General features: G+C 44.5%; 2 protein-coding genes and 1 non-coding gene across 4 annotated transcripts; 2 read left to right on the top strand and 1 right to left on the bottom strand.

The window, feature by feature from the left end:
* Nucleotides 1–275: 275 nt before the first annotated feature.
* ATP5PD (ATP synthase peripheral stalk subunit d) lies at nucleotides 276–5,932 on the top strand. Its single transcript, XM_067547518.1, has 6 exons — nucleotides 276–392; nucleotides 1,353–1,483; nucleotides 2,508–2,604; nucleotides 4,111–4,182; nucleotides 5,480–5,542; nucleotides 5,691–5,932. The coding sequence occupies exons 2-6, from the start codon at nucleotides 1,362–1,364 to the stop codon at nucleotides 5,820–5,822; spliced, it is 486 nt and encodes a 161-aa protein (XP_067403619.1). The 5' UTR covers nucleotides 276–392; nucleotides 1,353–1,361; the 3' UTR covers nucleotides 5,823–5,932.
* A 2,094-nt stretch (nucleotides 5,933–8,026) lies between these two features.
* On the bottom strand, nucleotides 8,027–15,990 carry LOC137152878 (5-hydroxytryptamine receptor 3A-like). Of its 2 annotated transcripts, XM_067547838.1 has the most exons (9): nucleotides 15,875–15,990; nucleotides 15,430–15,587; nucleotides 14,406–14,450; nucleotides 14,206–14,315; nucleotides 13,049–13,218; nucleotides 11,357–11,517; nucleotides 9,696–9,906; nucleotides 9,269–9,427; nucleotides 8,027–8,799 (listed from the first exon to the last, which is right to left on the bottom strand). In XM_067547838.1, exons 1-9 carry the CDS (start codon nucleotides 15,918–15,920, stop codon nucleotides 8,555–8,557), a joined length of 1,305 nt encoding a protein of 434 aa, XP_067403939.1. In that variant the 5' UTR covers nucleotides 15,921–15,990; the 3' UTR covers nucleotides 8,027–8,554. The 2 variants fall into 2 exon arrangements, with proteins under 2 accessions (XP_067403939.1, XP_067403940.1); XM_067547839.1 differs by lacking the exon at nucleotides 14,406–14,450.
* Nucleotides 15,991–19,951: 3,961 nt separating this feature from the next.
* On the top strand, nucleotides 19,952–20,024 carry TRNAR-UCG (transfer RNA arginine (anticodon UCG)). Its single transcript has one exon. It is a non-coding gene; the product is annotated as a tRNA-Arg (tRNA).
* The last annotated feature ends 2,280 nt before the right edge of the window (nucleotides 20,025–22,304 follow it).

Genomic DNA, 22,304 nt, shown 5'->3' with positions numbered 1-22,304 from the left:
ACCGTCTGCCCAGGAAGAGCCGGACTTACCCGACTTCCGGGTCAGCAGCGACTTCCGGATCCGGGTCACACCCAATTCCTCCGCTGGGGCGCGCAAACCAACGGCCATGGAGGCTGTGTTAGGGGCGCCCCCAGCGCAAGGCGGTAAAGAAGATGGCGATTGAAACCAAGAGCAAAAAGAGGCCGGGGGGGATTTTTATTAAAATTCTACGGTATTGCTGTTGAAAGCTGACTCGTGAGAATCACTTCCGGGTTGTGTGAAGGGCGGGGCGGGGAGGTGGGTGCGACTGAGTGCTTCCGGGGGCACTGGGCTTTGATTGGTTGGCGGCGGACGGGTTGCCGGTTGGTTTCCGGAGGGTGTCCCTGGCCGTAGGGTGGTGGCGGTCGCTGAAGGTGAGGCCGGTTTTCGGGGGGAGGGAGTGTCTCTCAACGGTCCATGGGAGGGTGGTGCGGAGAGCGCGGGCGGGCGGTGCAGCGTGTCTGGGGCACTGGGCGCAGCAGGGGCTCCCCGCGCCGACTGTGTCTCTGGCTGGCCTCGCCCGGCCACCTGGGCAGCGGACTGGTGGGGCGGGCGGGGCTGCCTAAGGTCCGCTAGCAGACGTGGGGGGAGGGGCGTGCGGCACCCTGGGCTCCGACCGCGTCACCTCCCCGCGAGCTATGGCGGGTTACGGGGGGCGCGTGCCTGGGGCGGTGAGACCTGCCCAGAGCCCCGGCGGGTACGTCGAGGAGCACTTTCTCCACCGAGTCAAACCTCCGGGGATGTCCCAGCTGGGCGTTAGGGGAGGCTTTGCTGGCGCTGCCTTTCAGAGGAGATGGTCCCGCTCAGGGGGATGGACTTGATGACCTCTCGAGGCCCCTTCCAGCCCTCCATTTGTATGGGTCTATGAAATCAAGGTCAGTGTTCCCATAGCGATAACTGGAGCCAGGTTCTGTGGCGAAGTAACCGCACATTGGTCATTCTGGTTCCAGGAACTGGCTGGAGCAGCCTTTACTTTGTCTTAAACAGTGTGATAGTATTGCTGTCTGCTGCCATGTTCCACCCCAGGAATTAATGCATTTGTGTCCTGGTGAAATGAACTCTATATATCTGAGCTAGCTAAGTGAAGTATTGTGATGCTCAGTTATTGCTGGTAAAGTGCTTCCCTCTTCTCAGCAATGTAAGAAATGCAGAGTATTATTATTAGCATTACTCTTGGTGGGAGTCGGTGGACTGAATGGAATAGCAGCAAAGAGATCGCTGAACTGATGTTTCAGTGGATGAAATACCCAGACTTTTACAAAGATGAAAGTAAACTTGCCTGTTCTTTTCTATTCCTCTTCAAATTTAAGTTTCTCTGCTGTTTATTTTTCTAGAATACAAAAATGGCAGGTCGCAGAGCCGCTCTGAAAGCTATTGACTGGATGGCATTTGCAGAGAGAGTGCCCCCTGATCAGCGAGCCATGTTTAATGCCCTGAAAACACGCAGTGATGCCCTTTCAGCCAAGTGAGTATATTTCAGTGTGAAAAGGTTGTTCTGCAGAGAAGACAGCACTAGCAGTAGATTTGTAAACCAATGGTATTCTCAAAACTTTGTGCCTGCTATAAGGATGTTAAAATAAGTCTTTTTTCAAGATAAAGCCTGCTTTTTTCTAGAGCAGAATTCTTTTTCTTGATATTCCTTATAATAATACAGCAGCTATAATGTTAGTGGGAGTCCTGAGAAAGCAGTGTTACATTTACTGTGATCAAAACAGTGTTTTTAAAAGTGTTTGATTTGCTGCCAAATCTTCCTATAAACAATAGTGTCCTATTGGACATTAGATTTGCTATTACTAGATGCACAGGTCATTGGCTATTGCAGCTAAAGCTTGGTCTATACTTAAAATTTATACCTGCATAGCTATGTTGGTCGGGCGTGGAAAAAACCACACCCCCTAATGACATAGCTATGCTGACAAAATCCTCAGTGTAGATGCAGCTATGCTGACGGAAGAGGCCTTTGGTCAGCATAGCTAACATTGCTTGGGGAGATGGTGTCCCTACACGGCAGAAAAACTTTATTTTGTTTGTGTATGCTGCATCTATGCTGGGGGACTATCCCGACATAGCTGTGCCAGCACAGGTTCTGTAACGTAGCTACAGCTAAAATACCATTGCTTATCATCTTTTTTTGAAACCCTTTGTCAGCCCTGCAAAACTGTAATGAAAACTAACTATCCCATTCACAAAATCTCCTGGCCCAGTCCTACTATCTATCGTTCATGATGAAAAAATTGAGAGTACTGTCTTTGCCCATCCAAAAAAAAATGCAAATGTAGGCATGCAGAATTTTGTATGACTACTTTACTGCCATTTCTGTGTTAAAGGTGAGTTTGAAAATATTGGCAACTAAAATTAGTGTAGTTGCTGCCCTGGGGACTGATGATGGGTGGGGGCAATGGATATGGCAGAGTTGCCTGGTTTGGAGCTGGGAGCTCTCTTAAATTACTGTGGCTTGATCTGTCAGCTGTTCTGCTCCACCTGTACAGGTTGAACCCCTTGCCAGAGAAGCCCCCAGCTATTGATTGGGTTTACTACAAGACTGCAGTTGCTAAGGCAGGCATGGTGGATGAGTTTGAAAAGAAGGTGAGATTCTTTTCCTCAATTAGATGTTGCTGCTGTTTTGAAATCCAAGTGGAGGCTGCTTGTATCTGATATACATGACACAGAACTGTGAACTTTTCCTCTAACAGGCTGCTGCATGGGATTATTAGAACATATTGGCCCAGATCTGTGCTGTATCATGCTGTTGCTTTGCATCACTCTGCTAGCACAAAGCAGCCCTAAAACTGGCACAACTAACTATAGGAGGGGTCATTTTAGTGGAGGGGGATCCTCTAGTGGCATAAAGCTAACACTTTTTTTTTTTTCTTACAGCCTGCATAGGTTTTCCCTGCTGTAGGTGTAGAAGTGGCCTGAGGAAAGAGTACATGGTCAGAGCTTTCCTATTCCCTGCTGATTCCTAGCTGCCATATTAGCCTCTTGAGACTTTTAGCAGTCTGCATAATTTAGAGTAGCACAAGGGCTGCTCTGATATATGCTCTGATACTTGGCTGGCATGCAGCTGGTCCAGTATCAGGAGTGAAAAAGCCACCTTTGTACACTATTATCATGTTTTGAGCTGTGCTCTCTTCTTCTTGGTCATAGCCAAGGCTCTGGCCCAGAAGCCTACTGGAGTAAAATTTTACAAATACTATTAATGAGGTGGGGTTGGGTGCGATGGCTTGAGAAATAACTCTGTGTTCTCTGGGGAGAGACTGTTCAAACATTCCTCTAGCCCAGTGTTTCTTAACCTGGGGGTTTAGAGGGGTCGCAAGTGCAGAGCTGGTATTGGGGGTGGCAAGAAAGGCAATTGCCTGGAGCCACAGGGGCGCCATGAAACTAAGTTACATGCCTCAGCCCCGTGGGGGTGGGACTCAGGCTTCAGGGGTACAGTAGTTTGGAAAGGTTAAGAATCACTGCTCTAGCCCATGCCACTGAAGGGCAGGAAGTAAAACACTGTTAATATCCCAAAGTGGTATGGTAATAAGACATACTTTGAAGTGGACGTTAACCTTTCTTTATAAATGGGCTTTGATGAAATAACCAGAGTGACTTGCCCAGGATCACATAGGGGGTTGGTGTCAGAGCTGGCATTAGAATATAGGAGTTATTGGCTCCTGGTCCTGTGCTCACTCCACAAGGACACACTGACCTTCAGAGGAATTCAGGAACTTGGTTTTCTTCTGTATATTTTGACTTGGTTTGTGGGACAAGATAGTAAATCTTTGCATTTGATTGTTGTTAATGCTTCCATACAGTGCCGTGTTTTGGCTCTGTACAAGACTATGAGTATCCTCATGACGGTATGCCGTGCTGAGTATGTTGTGTACATAGGAGAGCCAACCAACACTACTTGTGAAGCTAGCTTCCAGTTGAGTTGATTGGTGACTTACTGCAGAAAGCCTGTTCACTTGGAAGGGCCTGACAGTGTTTTTGGGGCGACCAAGGAGCACTAATCTGGCTACTGAGAAAACATTAGCTCTGGGAGCCTACAGGGCTTCAACAGAATTGAGAGGCAACGTGTTTAAAATTTATTTTTTGAATTTACAGTACAGTGCACTAAAGGTTCCTGAGCCTGTGGACACACAAACAGAGAAGATAAATACCCAAGAACAGGAAGCTGTAAGTATTTTAAAACTCTTCCCCGCCACATGGTTTCTCTTTGTGGAGATGCGGAATAATTCTTACTTGGAGTCTGCTTTTGGAGGGTAATTGCGCTGAGGTGCAGGAACTGTGAGTCTGGCCTTTGTACATATAGGCAGCTTTTGAGCAAGAAAATGCATAATGTGACCACACTTGGGGATTTAAATTCTGGGACTGGATTGCTTTTCTGTTGTAATAAACTTGAAATTAGTGTAAGACAAAGGCAACCAAATGCTGATCAGTTGAGGATCTTATTGGCATCTTGCTAGCAGCCCAAGGGATGCACCTAAGTTGCATAAAATAGTCCTGACTCCTTTTTAATGCGGAGTTGGATTTCTTGGAGACTGCATGGATCAAGATGGAGCATTGCATACTGGGACCTCTATTCTGTGGGCCTTTCCTCTGTGCTAAAGGGAAGGATAGGTGTAAGGTACCTCCAGGTGTTGTACTCAGGTCATTGTTGTTGTCTTTAGCCGGAGAATTTGTCAGCCTCAAGAGCCTCCTTGTGGCTTTCTCTGTTACAGAATGTCTGCCTAAAAGCTTCTAAATCACTAGAGTTTTGTGAACTAGCTGTTCAAAACGAGTTTGAACCATTACATTTTTGCATTAAATTTTTAATAAATTAAACATTTAAATTTTTGTAACACTTATCAGCAGAGAGGTTAGGTTGAAGTTTATGGGTAAACTTACCTGAGAATTTCCTGACTTCAAACTTTCCCTATAGTCTCTTTTAAGAAAAGAGGAAGTGGATTCCACTCCTAACAGATCAGTGAAACAGGGAATGGGTAACTTCAAACATCTCCCCATCTTTGCAGCATTTGGGGGGCAAAATCACTTGTAACACCCAGTAAGTAATTTCCTACACAAGTAACACCTAAGATTATTACAATAGAAATAAGTTAGTTAAAACATTTCAGTTTCTTTTGTGCTTTTGAAAGCACTTTGGGGAAATGATGAAACTGACTGTACACTTAGTCAATTTCCCCTCATATCTCACATAGCAACATGGAAGAGAAAGTTTGTATTAGAAAACAAAAAGTTGTTGAACTCCACAAAAATGGCAAGGAGAGGCAGGGGCAGGGATTGAAATTGCTTTTAACTGCTTTTTTTTTTAAGGTGGATGCTATTTTAAGGTAAGTGTCTCTTAAATGAAGAGGTAAGATGAGAATGGTGACCACCTGTTCATGGCTGAAGTGAAATGGGATGAGGGTCATAGCTTCACTTGAGGAAACAATCTAGCATGAATGAGCTCACCAAATCCTTTGTTCTCTTTCAGGTTAAGAGTGCTGCTGAATTCGTGCAGGCCTCTAAAGCCCGTATTGTCCAGTATGAGAAAGAGGTAGATTTAAAGGGTTCTGCCCTGTGATTTTCATGTTTAAGGCAGCTTGGCATGCAACCTTGTTTTAATTCCTAATTGTACATACAGTTTAAATTTGAATTCTTGCTGACAACTGACTTTTAGTTTTCTTCTCTTTTCCCTCTTCAAGCTTGAGAAGCTCAGAAACATGATTCCATTTGATCAGATGACAATTGAGGATTTGAATGAGGTCTTTCCTGAAACCAAACTGGATATGGAAAAGTATCCATACTGGCCACACAAACCTATTGCAGATCTGTAAATCTGTCTGAAGCAGTTTCTTGTGACTGTCAAATTCTCTAGAATCTTTTAAATGTACAGGGCTTCAGCAATGTGTCTTGTCTTGATCTCAGAATTAAAAAATTAAATCCACTAGGAGTTCATTTGGGTTTTTTAAGTGGGTGATGAATGCTGTGAAATAAGCAGGCAATTGGTTTTGGGGGCTCTGCGCTCTTTGCAGGGTGGGGATAGCTGCTGAAGGACAGGATTGAGTCTTCCAGCAGGATGCCAAGATTTAGAATTTGTAAATATTCTCCCTGTTCTTGACATTCAGGTTAAACCCAAGCTGTTATGGGTGCTGAAATAGCAGGAGTTCAGTGACACACATAACCAGCCCAGTTTAACTTTTAGGCCTTGTCTATATTACAAGTCCAAGCATGTCTCTGTAACCTGTCCATGAGACATTCATTGGACCTACTTACAAACCTGACAAAACCTTACAAATCTACAGCAGCTCTTTTTCTCACAGCCTCTGTGTGCCAGCTGTGCTTTTGCACCTATTCTGTACCTGTGCAATTAGTCAGGGCTGCTTCAGCAGGGAATAGAGAGGGCCATCTTGGTTATAGAGGTAGGGATGCGGGAGGGCTTTTCTGTATCTCACAGTCAGATGAATGTTACAGACTGGTTACATGAACCCTTCAAAGAACAGGTAGAAATGCAGCTCTTGACCTAAAGTTTGTATGTAGCATTGGGGAATGTAGGTAAAATGACTAGGAAAGCAGCCTCACCACATGTGCCTTCTGGGAGGATTGTAAGATTGTATTAGGTAAATTTCACCTTCAGCCAAAGCCGTGACCATCTTTGGTGTGTGTTATTTCTGGGTGGTCCAAGTCTCCCATTAGTAATGTGTAGTACTAGATAAGGCAAATTCTTTCAGTGGTCTGCAAAAATCAGATGTATAGTGTGTTTGTTTAGGTAAGACACAATATGATGTGACCACTAACTAGTTGAAATTTTTGCTATGGTAAATGTACCTTTTCCTCTGGAGTTGATTCTCCTTTAAATTTGAAGCCTGGGCTGTACTAGAAGGTAGGAAGCCCACACTGGCGTGTTCCCTCCTTTTGAGTTGATAGTGGTTGCCTGAACTCCAAACACAGTTGAAGTCTGTCTCATCCCATCAAGACCAGGACTAATCCAGTCCATTGTGTTGTTTTGTGTTTCCCTTGTGTTATACTTATTAAAATAAACAGCAGGATCTTATTCAGGGGATAAGGTAGTATGCCGCGTTTATTATGAATACAAAAAAGAAAAACATTTTAAAAAGCCTTTAAAAACAAAACAAAACAAAACACACACAGTTCTGCAGGAGGGATATAATTACCAGTCCCTTGTTGCCTGAGCTGAATCAGTGATTCAGACATGAGAGTGGAGCCAGGCTCTGTCAGTTGCGACATGATGCTCCTTGGGGTTTGCAGAATGAGCCCCAAAGTCCAGGTTTCTTTCCATTCTTATGCTTATCCATCCCCATTCGGGTCTATGGATTTTGTTGTGTCAGATAGTTTCCTTGTTTGATGTAATCGTCAATTACGTTTGATATTGCAAGTGTGACAGCTTTCTCATTATTCTTTCATTCCTGTTTCACACTTTATTTTGTTTCTGTCCTTGGGTGTTAACTCCCCTGTTTTGCTGGGGTTATTTTGATCTTCGGCCATCGGGGTTGTAAAAGTTCTTTAAACAAAAGCATCTTCTCTCCCTCCTACCCTTGAAGGCTGAGAACTATTATCTCAGCATTCATTCATATTCACTAAAAACCATTACATTCTTATTTCATTACATTAGTACATTATCGTATACTTACTACCATAATACAATTCTTATACCTACACCAATTTTATTAATTTTATTAATACCAATTTTACTAAAAGGAAATATCTTATTTACCCTCTCATTGCCCCATGATTTACACATCAACCACATTCCTGATATGCATTGGGCACTTTCCTTCACTTGTAAATTATTACAATTAGTTTCAAAACATTCATTCGTAGATGTTCACAAGCAGGTCCCCAATGTGTCATAAATGTTTAGGCAGGATGTTCCCACTCATATGTTCAAGCAGTCAATTATCATAGTGGGATGGCATGAGCAAACAATCAATGTGTCCGGAACATCCCTATCTATAATGCCTAGTTTTCTTTTTCAGTGTGAGGATTAACCCTTAAGCTTCAAATAGTATCCATGGTCCAGGCCTGCTCGGGTTCAGACCTACATCACAGTGTTGGAGCCTACACTTGTTCCACTTGTTCCCATGTGTAGTTCAGCACTTTGAGAGGTTCAGCTAAGCTGACTTATACCTACTGCGATAATTCCCTATCAGCTGGAACAGTAGCTCCATGAATTTATTTTATTCAGGTAACCTATTTGCTGATAGAATGCCTAGGCCAGTGTGTGCCATGGAATTTTTGAAAAACCACTTTGAAGAGTTCTGAATTGGCTCATGAATATTCATGAGTTCATTTGAAGACTATGGGGTGGTGTGCCACAAAATAATGAAAGGTATCAAGGTGTGCCACGGCAGAGAAGTTTGGGAACCACTGCCCTAGGCGTACACATTGCTTTACAAAGCATGTACAAGAACAAGGCTCCTGCCCTGCAGAGCTTACACTCTTACTCAGACATGCAATACACAGCTTAATTCAAGCATAAGCAGCAGGAAAATCTTGTTTGGAAGGAGGCTGAGGCAAGAAAGTATTAGGAACAGCAACTAACCTCCATTTAAGTGCTCCATTGTACAATAATAATGGTGATAAAGAGTAGTGATACAAGCAAATGACTGCAAAAAAGCACCTTCTCCAGAACTAGCAGAGCTGATTCATACTTCTGTAGCCCTAACTGGCTCCCAGTTTGCTGCCCTTCTGCCTTGATTCTTCCTGTAAGGGGTAGTTCTGTATTCTTCTTTCCAGGTTGATTTGAATCCCTGCTTTCCTCTTGTCCCATGTCTATCTCAGTCTTCGAATCTCCTACCATGGGCAAAACAGAGCCAAATGTAAATACATGCTAGGGGAAACTTTGGACAAGAGCAGAGGCCTGCATGTTGCTAAACTTGCCTGTATTTGCTTGATAGTTTTTATTAAAACATCATACTTTTTTTTTTTAATCAGAAAAATCTTGTGGCCTGTTATGCCTCAATGACTTTAGGAGGCTGGCCAGAATTGGTGGATTCTTGCATGGAGGTTGGTTTACAACTGAGCTTATATAAGTAAAAGGGTGCCACTCTTTTTGTACATATGTTGCCTGTATGTATGTGATATATGCACATGATGACAGAGAGGTAAATGTCTTAACTGTGTGTGAATGTATGATTAAATGTGTCCTGAAACACAGCGGACGTGAGTTCTTAGCTTGAGAGAAGGGTCTTGCTACTGGCAGAGCCTTACTGCTGGATACAGAGCATTGAAATGTAGGTAATAATACACCAACCCTGCTTACTTAGGAGGTTTCTGGATGTTGTTTTAGCTTGCTGGGGGCATTGGAGCAGTTCCATAGCCTTGAGTAAAAGGGGTAGGGGTTTCTTCTTCAGCTGCATTAAGAGGCAGGTCTCCAATACGCCCATAATCATTAGCACAAAGATGCCTATGAAGAACAGCACTGCAAAACAAGACAAAGAATGTGCTTGATAAACTCTGCCTTGATTCCTCGAGATCCACAATTCTATCTACTGTGTTCTGCCTGATAGAAGAAATGGAGGGACCAAAGTCCAGAAACTATTCTGAGTAGAGACCTCTAGTATTCCAGCTCTAGAATAGGGGTTATTTGTTCCCCTCCTTACTAACAGGAGGCGCACGTGTACGCTGCTCTCTTTCTTAGATCTAGCGCGTCTTTTAATATAAACTGACTTTTACTCAAAGACAAGTACCTATTATGGGTGGGTCATCGGAAGAAGTGGGAAGAATGTCCTTAAGAATCACAGCCAGCACAGACTCTCCGATGATGAGTGACAGCTGGAAGCTGACTTTATCCCCATAAGCGCTGGTGCTGAACAAAATAGCCATATCCAACAAGTAGAGAGCACATGTGGGGAAGATAAGATTCAGAATATATAAAATGGGTCGTCTCTTCATGGAGATCTGGGGGGAACAAGGACTGGGTTAGTGCTGGTCTTGCTGGAATGAGACTGATTTCTTCAACTGTGGTTGGAGTCCAGGCTCCCATTATCAACTCAAAGGAGGGAACAGGCTAGAGTGGGCTTCCTACTCTCTACTACAGCCCAAGCTTCAAATGCCAGCCTTAAACACTCTCCCGCATCCTGCCTCTGGCTCTCCTTCCTTGCCTGGTCACCTTCATGTCTTGCTTGCTATCTACCCTCTAATCCCAACGTGTTCCCCGCCCATAGTCTGACCCTTCCTCCACCTGGCCTGCTAGGTCTATCCTACCCTCCCTTCTCATTCTACCACCTATTTCCATCCACCTCACCGAAGCGCCTTTCGTGTTGAGTCCTATATTCTCCTACACCCGCTTGCTATTTTCCTGCTGATATCCTCTGCATGTATATGCATCACACCTGCCTGTTAAATACGGATGCCCTTACCTGTCTGGTTTTTTTTTCTTCTACTTCCCTAAACACATTCAAACTGACACAGCCAAATAGGTCAATCTAGGGCCGTAACCTGGCTCAGAATGGCCTATAAGAGATGTCTCAAAGGAAGATGAACCTGCCTTAGGCCACATCCTCAGCTGGTATAAATCAGTGTAGCTCCACTGATATCAATGGAGCTATACCAGTTTGTGCCTACTGAGGATCTGGTGTAGTTCTCTATCATGAAGAATTTGTTTTGGTTACTGGCTATGAAGGAATCCAGAGTCTTGCCAGCATTATTGTCTCACCCCATAGGCTCCTATGAGAGCTGTACTGGCCAAGATCATTTTGCATATGCATGATCTGGCTTGCACAATAGGCTGCTTTGGCTCCACCTTCTTGACCTTACTTCATTAGGAGCAAAATGCTAGGGCTGTGGCAGTGGACGTGGCACCTTGGGCACAGTGTCCTGGAGACATGCTGTTGGACTTGTGGGCCTGCTGTCGCTCTCCCATTTAGATGGGAGTTGTATATTTCCCCCGAACTCCTGGCAGAACACAGCCCATGGCATTATGAGTAGATCGTGCTCTTTCTTGATTTACGTCTACAGATGATCTACGGTGTAGGAGACAGTTGGGTCTGGTAGCACAACACTCTGATGCTATGGAGGTGACACATTCTGAGAACTCCATTTCAAGGTTTCTAATTTTCATTTTTATCAAATCATTCTGTTTTGAGATTTTAGCCTCCCATATCTTGGATGGGAAAGAATACTATCTCTCTCCTTGGACCTTTAGTTACAATACCTGTAATTTATAAAGAGCTTTGCCTGTTGAGGAATGTGTATTTGTAGTTGCGGGGGGTAGTCATTTAAAGATGACTAGATTTTGCTTGGGTTGTGTTTTTAGTTTTTATAGCAGAGCCCTGATGTTCTGAAGAATGCATTTTTGATAAATCAAGGAATGAAATACAGTGTGTGAAATACACTGATGATGCAATACCGCATAGATGATCACAGCAAACTCTTCACCCTCCATTGAGTCTGTGCGTGATATAATGTTTATGTTCGTGAGCTTCCATTCTCCATTGGTCAGGAGATAAAGTTGGCTTTGTTTGTTCACCTCCTCTGTTGTCTGATTGGACATGAGTATAATGTCTGTTACTGTTTGAGGAAAGAAAGTGAAGACACAGTGGTTTAAAGGTGTTTCCCTCCTCAATGCAAGGAGTCAAATCTGCTGCCATAGTTCAGGTGTGTATTCAGACAGAGGGAAGAGAAGATTAAGATTCCCCCGCCCCCTTGGGAAAGTTACATCTCTTGCCCAAAGCAGAACTAGTTGTGTACTTGGAGCTTGATTCTTACTTCAGGGTAAACTGGGAATAACTTCATTGAAATCAGTGGAATTATACCAGTATGAAATCAGAATCCAGCCCAAAGGTCACTGCTTAAATGGGAACAAATGTCTGCTGACAGTAGGAGTTTCATAACTCCACGCTACTTGGCTTAATTCCGTCTCCCATCTTCTGGCCTTGATCCAAATCCTATTGAAGACTCCAGCAGGCTTTGGATCAATCATTTAGAGGAGCAGTTAGTAGTGGATGTCTCTTTCCTGTGCTTCCATAAATACTTGGGATTAACTACTATCTGGCCCTCTTCTTCACAGCCTTACTACTGCAAGCAAAATCCTTTAGCTAAAGGGATGATCCTTAAAGTGGCAATTGTGCAAATGGAGCATTTTCTTGAGAAAAATTTCTAAGTTTTGATATCAAGAGGGATAGCTCCCTTCCCTGGAGTGTTTCAATCCTGGATGTGAACTGGGCCTGTTCATACTTGCATTCCTAGCAAAACGTTTCCTTTTCACATCAAGACTGGCTGCCTTTCTGGGAGAGGTACTTTAGCCAAACACAAATTATTGGGCTCAAATCAGGGGTAACTGGGGGACATTTAATAGCCTGTGATACACAGAAGGTCAGACTAGATGATCTAATGGTCCCTTCTGGCTTTAAACTCTATGAATGTCATGAAACATTTTCTACCTCAGTTTAATGAAGCCAATTGCTTTTCAAGTGAAATTGAATTACTAGAGTAGTTCTGGCTAAGTGGAAACCTGTGCTATGCAAACAATAAAAGATCATGCTCGAAAGTAAGGCTTATCTGTCTGTTTCTGCAACTATCACAGGGATAAACTAAGTGAGCATGCAGCAGTCCAGAACCAGATCTAGCCTGGAATTCAAATCTCTAAATTCGGGTCCCATCCTGCAACCCTGTCTCATGTGAGTAGTCCTATCAACCTCAGAACTGGGCTCTTGGAGTTCTATTTTTAATCGAGACCCTCGGGGATGTTTTAAGGACTAGACCCTGCAAACTCTTGTACAAGTAATCCCTATTGCAGTCAGTGGGACTAATCAATTGACTAACATGACCGCTTCTGGGCGTAAAGGCTTTGCAGGGGCAGATCCTGGATTCTTCCAGAGACAAACATCTAGGAGACGCCATAGTGGGCATCCCGTTATAGCCCAGTTTCCCCCTTGCGTCATAATTTTTTTTTAAACACAATTGACTATTGATTAATGAACATAAAATTCAATAGTAGATCAGACTTGTGATCCATCTAGTCCATTGTCTTGTTTCAAACAGTGGCCAGCACCAGCAAATCCAGTCTAGTTGTAGTAAAAGTGAATAAGAATGGACATACCTGTATACACACTTGAGAACATGGTCATGTGGCATGTCTGGCTGTCAAATGGAAACTTGTGCATCTCCAAGCTGCATGTTATGGTGACCTGATGCTGTTGGACTGTGCTAACGATACCGTTGTGAGTGATGGACAGAAAAGGCCTGCTCATTGATTTTTCTTCATCCACTCTGAAGAAACCAAAGATTCAACAACAATGAAGAGTAAGATGACACAATTCTCGTTGCAGATGGAAGACCATTTGCAAATTTGCTCTTAGTCTGACTTTGAATGGTCAATGAACATTACTATAGACAAAAGGAAATGGGTGAGAGCAGGAGAGTGACCGAGTGTAACGAGGGAATGCGAGATTTCAAACAAACGGGAAGATAGAAAGGATGTCAGAGGAGATAGGAGAGATGGGAAAAGAGAAAGCAAGCAGAGAAAATCTGGGGCTCAGCGAAGGACTGATAACCCCCATCTACTGTAAAGTGTCTCTGAACCAAGACTTGTAGTGCATCCTATTAGTGTGCTAGATGAGACAGGAAAGACATTCAAGGACATATGAACCACATACCCCATTGGGCCAGGAATTGTTGGCCTTTTTCTGATCTCACACTGCTTCCACCCTCTGTAACTATTAACTTCAACTGAATTACTCCCGATTTCCACCATGTAAGTGAGAGCATAATCAGGCCCTGTGTCTTTATTTGTGTCTTGTACAGTGCTGAGAATGCTGTTGCTGCTTAACAATAATCATTAATAATTAATCATTTTGGGACAATATCGAATATCACAGTACAGCAGGCATCTCCTGGCCCTCTAGAAGGAACAGTGACAGGAGCCAGTAAGATATACTGTTAGTCTCTCTTTTTTGGCTTCTCTGTCTGTCAAATAGTTTTTCCCATAGCCTGCACATTCTTTACTAGCGCCCCTTCATTCAGGGACTAAAACCCCCCAGTTTGATTTAATGAATGTTTTCTTACAGTACCATGAGATCAGTTAACTGATTCTTAGTTATTTTGCCCCCCCTCCCAATTCATCCTGCAAAACCTTTGCTTATCTGAGTAATCCATGCTCAGATGAGTTAGTTCCATTGATTTCAGTGGTGCCAGTCAAGTCCCTTATAATTATCCCTCTTACGAAAGCAAGTTGAAATCAGTCAACGAGAGACTTACTGTTCATAAGTGACGATATATGGGGACCAAAATGTATCCACTGGCAGAATGAGTTTGGAAATGTTACAGAAATCCTGAGGATTCCAAGTCACGAAGATATTTTTCCACGTCTAGAGGAAAGAAAAGTCACAGAATAGAAACAATTTCTGAACTCACGGCACACAGGAAATAACTTTGATTTTACAGAAGAAGGCTCTTACCATGCTCAGTAAGAAATAGACAGTGACAGTTTGTAGCTTTTCAGTCTAGAGAAATGCAATGGGAAAGTAGTTAGCATGATTTCTTTAGCTAAGGTAGGACTGGAGCTTGGAGGTTGTTAAACATTTTTCTTACAATGATGGTGAGATGGGTGTCAGGGATGAGAGAAAATCAGGTCAGGCCAATAACTTACTGCTCTTGGTCTTACAAATGGAGGAGTAGAATGGGAAGGAAAGGTCCAATGTTTGGAAAGAATAGTTGCCTGATAGAATTCACCTGGCTATGTAAATCTGTGCTGGGAGAGGATCCAGAGCAATAGAATGGGAGAAAAACTGAAACACTGCTCAGGGAAATAGGCCACAGAATCTGATCCCTGATATATAAGGAGGGCAAAACCAAACAAGAACTATGTACGTCTCTCTCACACACACCCCTCCACCAACTCCACTTTGCTGCATCACCAAATAATAATGTGGGCCCCTTCACCCAGGCTAAGCAGAGGTCAGCGTTTCCCTTGTAAAAAAGAATTAAGTGCAGATGAAATCCAAATGAAGGACCAAATTCCTGAACAACTTTGTTTTGCCTTAGCAACACAAAGCAGCTTAACAGGCCAATTTAAAAATGGGTTGGTAGCTGCTATAGACATGAATCTTGCCCTGGATTTAGGTCTGTTAGAGCTCATTTTAATGTGACACCTGCTCAACATGTGATGTGCACTAAGGCAATTTTGAACAACCCTTTCATTTGTGTGGATGTGACAAACTATTTTACACCTGGCACCTCCAACAAACATTGCTCTGGATTATACTTTTAAACCACAGCCAGAAAGTCTGGAGAAGAAGCCCTAAGGTTCGGATTCTACTCTTTCACATCAGGGGCAGTAACAGTGGGGTTACTCCTGATTTGTGCTGGCATGAGTGAGAGAAGAATCACTGACTCACTTTAGGATCATCAGCTGCCTCAACTTGTCAATTTTCACAATATTTCCTACTATAAAGAATAATAAAAAGAGGTATGCTTTCTTACCACTGAGAGGATGGAAAGCAGTATAAACTGTATCTCCACTTTCAATGGCTCTTTCCAATTTTCCTTGGGTATTCTTTGTAGTAGGGGTGTCTTTTCAGAGGAGATATTCAGGTACTGAAGAACGTCATCGTATTTACAGAACTGTTCTGGTGCAGCACCTGTGGAAATAAAATGAAAGTCTGGTTATGTCCAAATTCATTTTATCAGAGCACTACCCAGCAGGATCTCAGCGTACACCACACACCCAGTCTATGGAATGGGATTGCATCAGAGGATAAAAGACAGCGGGCTGTAGCTGCTAGAAAATCACTGTCAGAGCTTTGTACCCTTTCACACTGGCAGGAATAGGAAGCCCGTCTTAATCTTCCTCATATGTGTACGAGAGTATAAATAACTCATGGTAATCCAGTTGGTTTTTCCATGGTCCTACTATAGTTTAACTTACCTGTTGCCAAAGACAAAGCGAGAATAGCTAAGAATGCTGCCCACATCTTTCTTCTTTTCCTAATGAGGCAAATGGTACAGCTGATGCTACCACTAGTTTCCAGTGGCTACCAACTGATGTGCAGTTGGTGATTTGATATTAATCATTGTAGGGAGGAAGCTTATGTAATTGAAGGCTTGGGGGGGGGGGTTTATGAAGAATTCAGTCATAATGGTTCAAAGCACTCAGCTGGCTCTTGGGAGCAGCTCTTCAAATTACTGTTAATGATACTGATGTTATGGAGTCAGTGCTATGGTAGAAATAATTTGGCTCCCCACCTCAGGGGGAAAAAACAACAACCTGCGAAGAGAAAAAGGAAGGATTCAGCTTCACAAAGAATAATGCTAAAAACTTTAGCCCTTTAAGGGCCAAATCTTGTCCCTATTTGTGTGTATGTGTGTGTGTGTGTGTGGGGGGGGGGGAATTAAACCTGATGCAGCTGTCTGGGTTTTATCTAGAAATGGAGTTACTCTGGGTTTACACTGGTCTGACAGAGCAGCATTTGGTGTTACACCACCCAGTTAAGATTCTCTTTTCTCTGTCTACATACATAGGATGCTCAGGAGAGGGGGAGTGAGTGGCCCTATGGTAGATTTCTCCATTTTTCTAAACTATCAATCCTTTCACACAACCATTCCACCTTTATCTCTTTTACCTTTTGTGGGGTGAGCAGACAATTTCAGCACACAGACATCATTCCCTATCCTTCCTAGACCAAATTCCCAGTCAGGTTTCTTCACTTCCTTTTATGTCATTTTCTTCAATAAACGCCCCCTCTAACTTCTATATGGCTGCTGTGGTTGACCCCCTGGAGACTTTGGCAGAAGCTGGAGAGGCAACAGCAGGATATAGTTTCATCTCCCAATCCATTTAAGTCCATGGAGTTACATTAGGAATGTTTTGGCCTATGCATTATGTAGCCAATTAGTTCATTTGATCATTTAAGTGTGTTGTTCATTGTCATGGCAAACTCAGCTGTTATTCCATGTGTGATAACTAGATTTAAGTTGTGGCTAGAGGTACAGCTACAGCAAGTAGGCTAGCATAGGAGAGTAAGATTGACAAGTATTTAGAAATGATGAGTGTGTGTTAGGCTATAAGTAAAGCAAGGCTGTAATGCAAGGCCTACAAGATAAGGCCTGTAAGATTTCAGCTTAACCATGCTAGGCCTCAGGCTTAAGGAAGCTTAATATAAGTAGGTGGCCTAGGAATAACCCTGTGCCAGTCAAGTGACAAGATTATGTAAAGAATGTGCCAATAGGTGATGATGAGGCCAATATGCTGCGCTGTGACCCTCCAGACCACAAGATCAGAGAAAGTTCTGCTCTTACCACAGGTTACCATGGGAACATGTTTATGTAGATACTAATGAGATGCTAATGAGAATAAGGGGACAACTTGTGAAAAGTGGATCTCCCCAAAATGTATGGGGTGTGAAGGTACAGATAAGGAAAAGGAGGGTGGAATCCTCATGCATATGCATAAGGTGGTAGGTGTGGTCATAACAGGATAAAAAGAGTTTCCTGGTATGGTTAGGGTGAGAAGACCCCCCCCCCCCCATCAGGGATGACCCCAGCAAGAATCACCCTTCTACTGATGACCACCTGTTGAGAGATCTACCTGACTCTGCAAGATCTTTGGGTATGTGAGTATGAATCTTGCTTTGGCTTGTGCATGGGCTCTCAGGGTTTGTATACTTTCGTGTGATTGTAACATTGATCTTTACTGCTTAGTAAAACTTATAAGGCAAGATTTCTTATTTTTGACTGTGTGGGTGACCACTGTCTTCGTTCTCTGTGTGTTCCTAAAGCCTTCCAAGCTAAGGGAATCATGAAGGGTAACGTTCACCTTTTCTCAAAAACTCTAGCACCACAGCAGCTGGACTCACTCCCTAAGGACACTGTGGTTTAACACAGCCCGCTCAATTCAATTTTTAAAAGGTTACAATTCTGTTTGTCAGACAACTGGCAGAGCATGCATGGAATGGGGTGTAATCAATACATTCAGTCACTTGTGGTTACTTTGCACATCATGTCATTTCTGTGTTTTGGCATCCAGGTCAACAGAGCATATATGCCTGGGTTTGTGCTTTTCCATCTCCTACACATTGAAGGCAGTGGAATTTGTTCTATCATCATTTATTATCTGCAGTAACATCTAGAGGAACTGTACAACCGTAAGACAAAAGAGCAGCTCCTGCACCAAAGAGTTTACAGTCTAAGTACGCTCTATGCTGTTAATGTGTCTGACAAAGTCAGGAGCAAGTTGTGGCAGGGTCTTTGCCAAGGAAATGTGCTAGGGTAAGTTGTGCAGAGCTGGGTGAATTTTTTTTTTATTTGCCCAAAAATGCAGTTTTGGTTGACCTGAAATGATCTGTGAATTTGACATGAATTTGCTAAATAGTTGTAGACATTTTTTCCACAGACTAGATGCCATTCACAAAACAACCACTGGTGTTTTTATAATCTTTCCCTGTAGTTAGAACACTCACTCCTAGGATGCCAGAGAGCAGCATTCAATATTCCCCTCTGCCTTATATGGAGCCCCTATTTGAAGGCAGGTCTCCTACCTCTCAGGAGAATCCCCTAACCTAACTGGTGAGATATGGAATATTCTGAGCTAGGGTCCATCTTTCCTGTTGAAGCTGTTTCACTTTGTACAAAGACTCAGTGGAGCAGGGACTTGACTTTGGGCCTCCCACATTCCAGATGAGTTACAAAACCAGCTGGTTAGAGAGTCATTCTCACTTTCCTTCCTTGGACCAGTGACTACGAATAATCGTTATGAATGCCCATGAGCTGCCACTGGGGGGGTATGTCTACTGCAGTTTAAAACCCACAGTGGGGCCGTGCCAGCCCTTGGGGGGGAGGGGGGTCCACGGTTCGGCTCCTCTCCGCGGCCAGCCCTCCGTGAGCCGGGGATGAGGAGGTGCCCAGCAGGGGTGCCTTCCCCCCGCAGGAGGCTGCTGTAAAGGAGGGGGAGCTGGGGGCCCAGGCTTCCCTGCTCTCCCTCTCCCCCATGGCCGCGGCTGCCTGGGGAAGGGGAAAGGAGCCGAGCAGCCCTGCCTGGGGCGGCTGGACAGGAGGGCGAGTCCCAGCAAGCTGCATATCACGGACCTGATTCCGCCCCTGGTGCTTCCCCCCCGGAGTCAGGCTGGTTACAGCCGAGGCTGGGCTAGGACGGTGCCGTGCGGCCTCACCGCAGAGATGCTGGCGAAAGCCCACCCCGCAGAGCCGAAGCTCCCGGGGGTGGAGGGGCGGTGTTGAATTGCCCCCCACTCGCCCCCAGCTGTGCGGTGATCAAACCCTGAGCCAGCTGGCGGTAAGGGCGGATGGGCTGGCGGAGTCCGGCTGGCCTGGGGGGTGTATCCGCGCCTCTCCCTGGAACCGACCAGCCTGGTCCGAGCAGCGGGACTCCTGTGCTCCCCGACTGCTCCTGTCCCAGGGACGTGCGGGGAAGGGACCCAAGTGATGGATGGGGCGGGGTCTGGACCCGGACCCGGGGAGGGTGAGAGGCGGCTGTGTGCACTCGTGTTTGGGGGGGGGGGGATGAGAAGGGAAGGAAAAATCCCTGAAGATCAGCAGCACGAAGCCAGCCGCAGGGGTGGAGCAGGGCGGGGACAGCTGCTGCTCCAGTCCGGGGCGCCGCGGGGTGTGTGTGAGTGAGATGTTCTTTCTCACCCCTGTGTGCAGCCCCGAGCGCACCGCAGAGCCAAGCAGGCAGGTCTGACTCCCGCTGAGGCTGTTCGCCCCCGGAATGCCTGTACAGGCCAGGCACACAATGGGGAACATTTTCTCTCCTCCCCCCCCCGCTCCTTCCACTCTGCACCAGGGCACAAACGTCTTCGTGTCTTCGACAAAGCAGGGTGCGGAGAGAGCAGGGGGCTGGGTGAGAGGGGTGACTGATCCAGTCGCTTGTGCCGGGAGCAGCCCCATCGCTCCGGCTTGCCCACTGCAGGGTGGAGTAAATTCCCTTCCGAGCAGCATCCAGGTGCCTGGGATGCTCTTTCCTAGTATGTGCTAAAGACGCTGCTACCGTGACCGCGTGGCCTAATGGATAAGGCGTCTGACTTCGGATCAGAAGATTGAGGGTTCGAGTCCCTTCGTGGTCGGTGGTTCTTTTTAATCCGAGAAACCGTCCTTCCTTTTAATCTTTGCAGAACCAGTCCTTGCCCATGCGAAATTAGCTGCCCGAGGAACTTTAATACACCCAACCAGTCTCAGAGGTGGCACGAGACAGCCACTCCAAGTGCATTGACATGAGTGGAAGGTTAATCCCTGTGAAGTTTTACAGAGGGTCCTAGTTTGAATTGCAGAGTCCGAGAAAACACCCTCTTCCTCTGTAAACTACAGATCAGAACTTGCTGATTTCTTCCTTTCCCCCTCTGAAGTTGTTAAAGGAGGAGGGACAAGCATGAGTTAGCAGCAAAGGACTGTCTTTGCACCCATGATGATAGGAAAAGAGACATCAGCTTTAGTTATAATGAAGGAAGGGGTTGGGGTGGAAGGGACCCCCCACTGAGACAGGTTTGCAAGAAAGGGAAACCTGAGAAGTTTGGGACTATTACCAGTGAAATGCCATGATTCTATGCATGTGCCGCAGACCCATAACAGTTCATCACTAAGGATGAAGAGCTGGCAATGCATTTGGATAGGCCCAGTGTCCCAAGTCAGGGATTTTGGGCTCAGGTCCCAGTGGGGACTTGATTTAATTTCTTTGTCACAGTATCTCAGACTGTAATGCCTCCATCCCTAAGGAATATTAAATACTGTAGAAAAATATGAATCACACTCTATTGTGATTTATAATTGATAACACTCTTATGGGTCCTCCATAGAGAGCTGAACTTTCATTGTAGCCCTCTGAGTGACATTATCCTATGGAATAAGTATTGGGTTTTCAGACCTGGAGCTGGATGAGGGATAGTGGGTCAAAAAAGAGTGAGGACTTGATGAGCGTAAGATAGTGGTTTAGTAAAAGGCAGCACTAAGAACAACAAAAATGTTTTACTTATGGGGTAGTGGAGAAGAGGGGGAAGTAAAGGCTGGTGGTCCTTTCCCTCAGGAGTGAAAGGTAAAGCCTGTGATTTGCATGGCAGAGAGCGTGGAGATTTGCATTGTGTGGCGGAGAAAAGCCACAAAACTCCATCCGAACCGCCTAGCAAGAAGAAATGTCTTAGTCACTGTTGAGAGCGCTTCAGCAGGGGCTGTTCAGTGAAGTGCGCACATAAGGGGGAGGGTATCAATAAAACAAATGCTGTGAAAATCCCTGTGGATCAGTCTCTTTATTTACTCCTCTTTCCTGAATGTGAAATGTCCCCATGTCTAAGCAATGCTTCAAATGCACCCTGCACCACTGGGTCCAGCCTCTTTGGAGCCCATGCCCCACTTATTTGGACTGCTGACTCTAGGGTTAATGGAAACACTAATAGTAAATGGAGTCCCACATTCTGCACTTTTCTTCTCTGTTGACTCCTTCCTTTAAGGTCTTTGTTACAGGCCTGAGGTTTGTCCAGGACCTGTTGCACTGCCTTATCTATGGAAATAATAATTCTCTGCACAAGATTCAAAAGGGTTAATTTGCTATGAGCTATACAGGCAATATCTTGGAGAAACCTTTGGGAATTAAGAAGCTTTATTTAATTAAATTAAACCTTATTGAATTAGGTTTGTAATCCATTGTATTAAAAATGCAATTGTGTATGTATTACTGTGGAATTTTATGTTCCTTCTTAAGTAGGAGGGGGGCTGCTAATGTAATTCTTCCATTATCAGACCTTTGAAGTTCCTCCACGACCCCACTCTCCTATGGGCTGGCATATACTAGTTCAAACTGGATTTTCTGGGGTCCACAAGACGACTTTTTTTTTTGATCAATAGACTGGTTTTAATTTAGCTCAGGCCCTTCTGCCTGAGTCAGCAAATGGACAGAACCTCTGGTCCATGGGAGGCCCTGTTAGAAAATTGTGTAATGAACTGTGTTAGTCAAATGTACATATTAAATGTTAGTGAAATGACTATTATATACAGCATACTATAACCAGGTCCAGGGTTATGTAAACCATGAAACTGGTTTATGTCTTGTCCTATGCAAATAGCAGGGTGAAGCAAAGTGTCATGAAAGAATTGTTAACTTCAGGTCCCCCCCATGACCCTCCAACAAAACAATCGAACAAGTAAAAACCTAAGACTACAGAAACAGACCCATCAAATAAAAATGGGATGGAGCCAGTGGGGCTGACAGCCAAGAATAGATGACAGAAGTAGACAGATTAAAAATATTTTTTAGCAGGAAGCCAGAAGCTGGGACTGGATGGCTCACTCAATAATTGCCCTGTTCTGTTCATTCCTTCTGAAGCATCTGGCATTGGCCACTGTTAAAAAGAGAGATA

This window comes from Emydura macquarii, unplaced genomic scaffold, assembly GCF_026122565.2.
Source record: "Emydura macquarii macquarii isolate MOO-44397 ecotype Brisbane River unplaced genomic scaffold, CSIRO-AGI_Emac_v2 contig_1230, whole genome shotgun sequence".
Taxonomy (NCBI): domain Eukaryota; kingdom Metazoa; phylum Chordata; order Testudines; family Chelidae; genus Emydura; species Emydura macquarii.
This window is presented reverse-complemented; position numbering and strand designations above follow the sequence as displayed.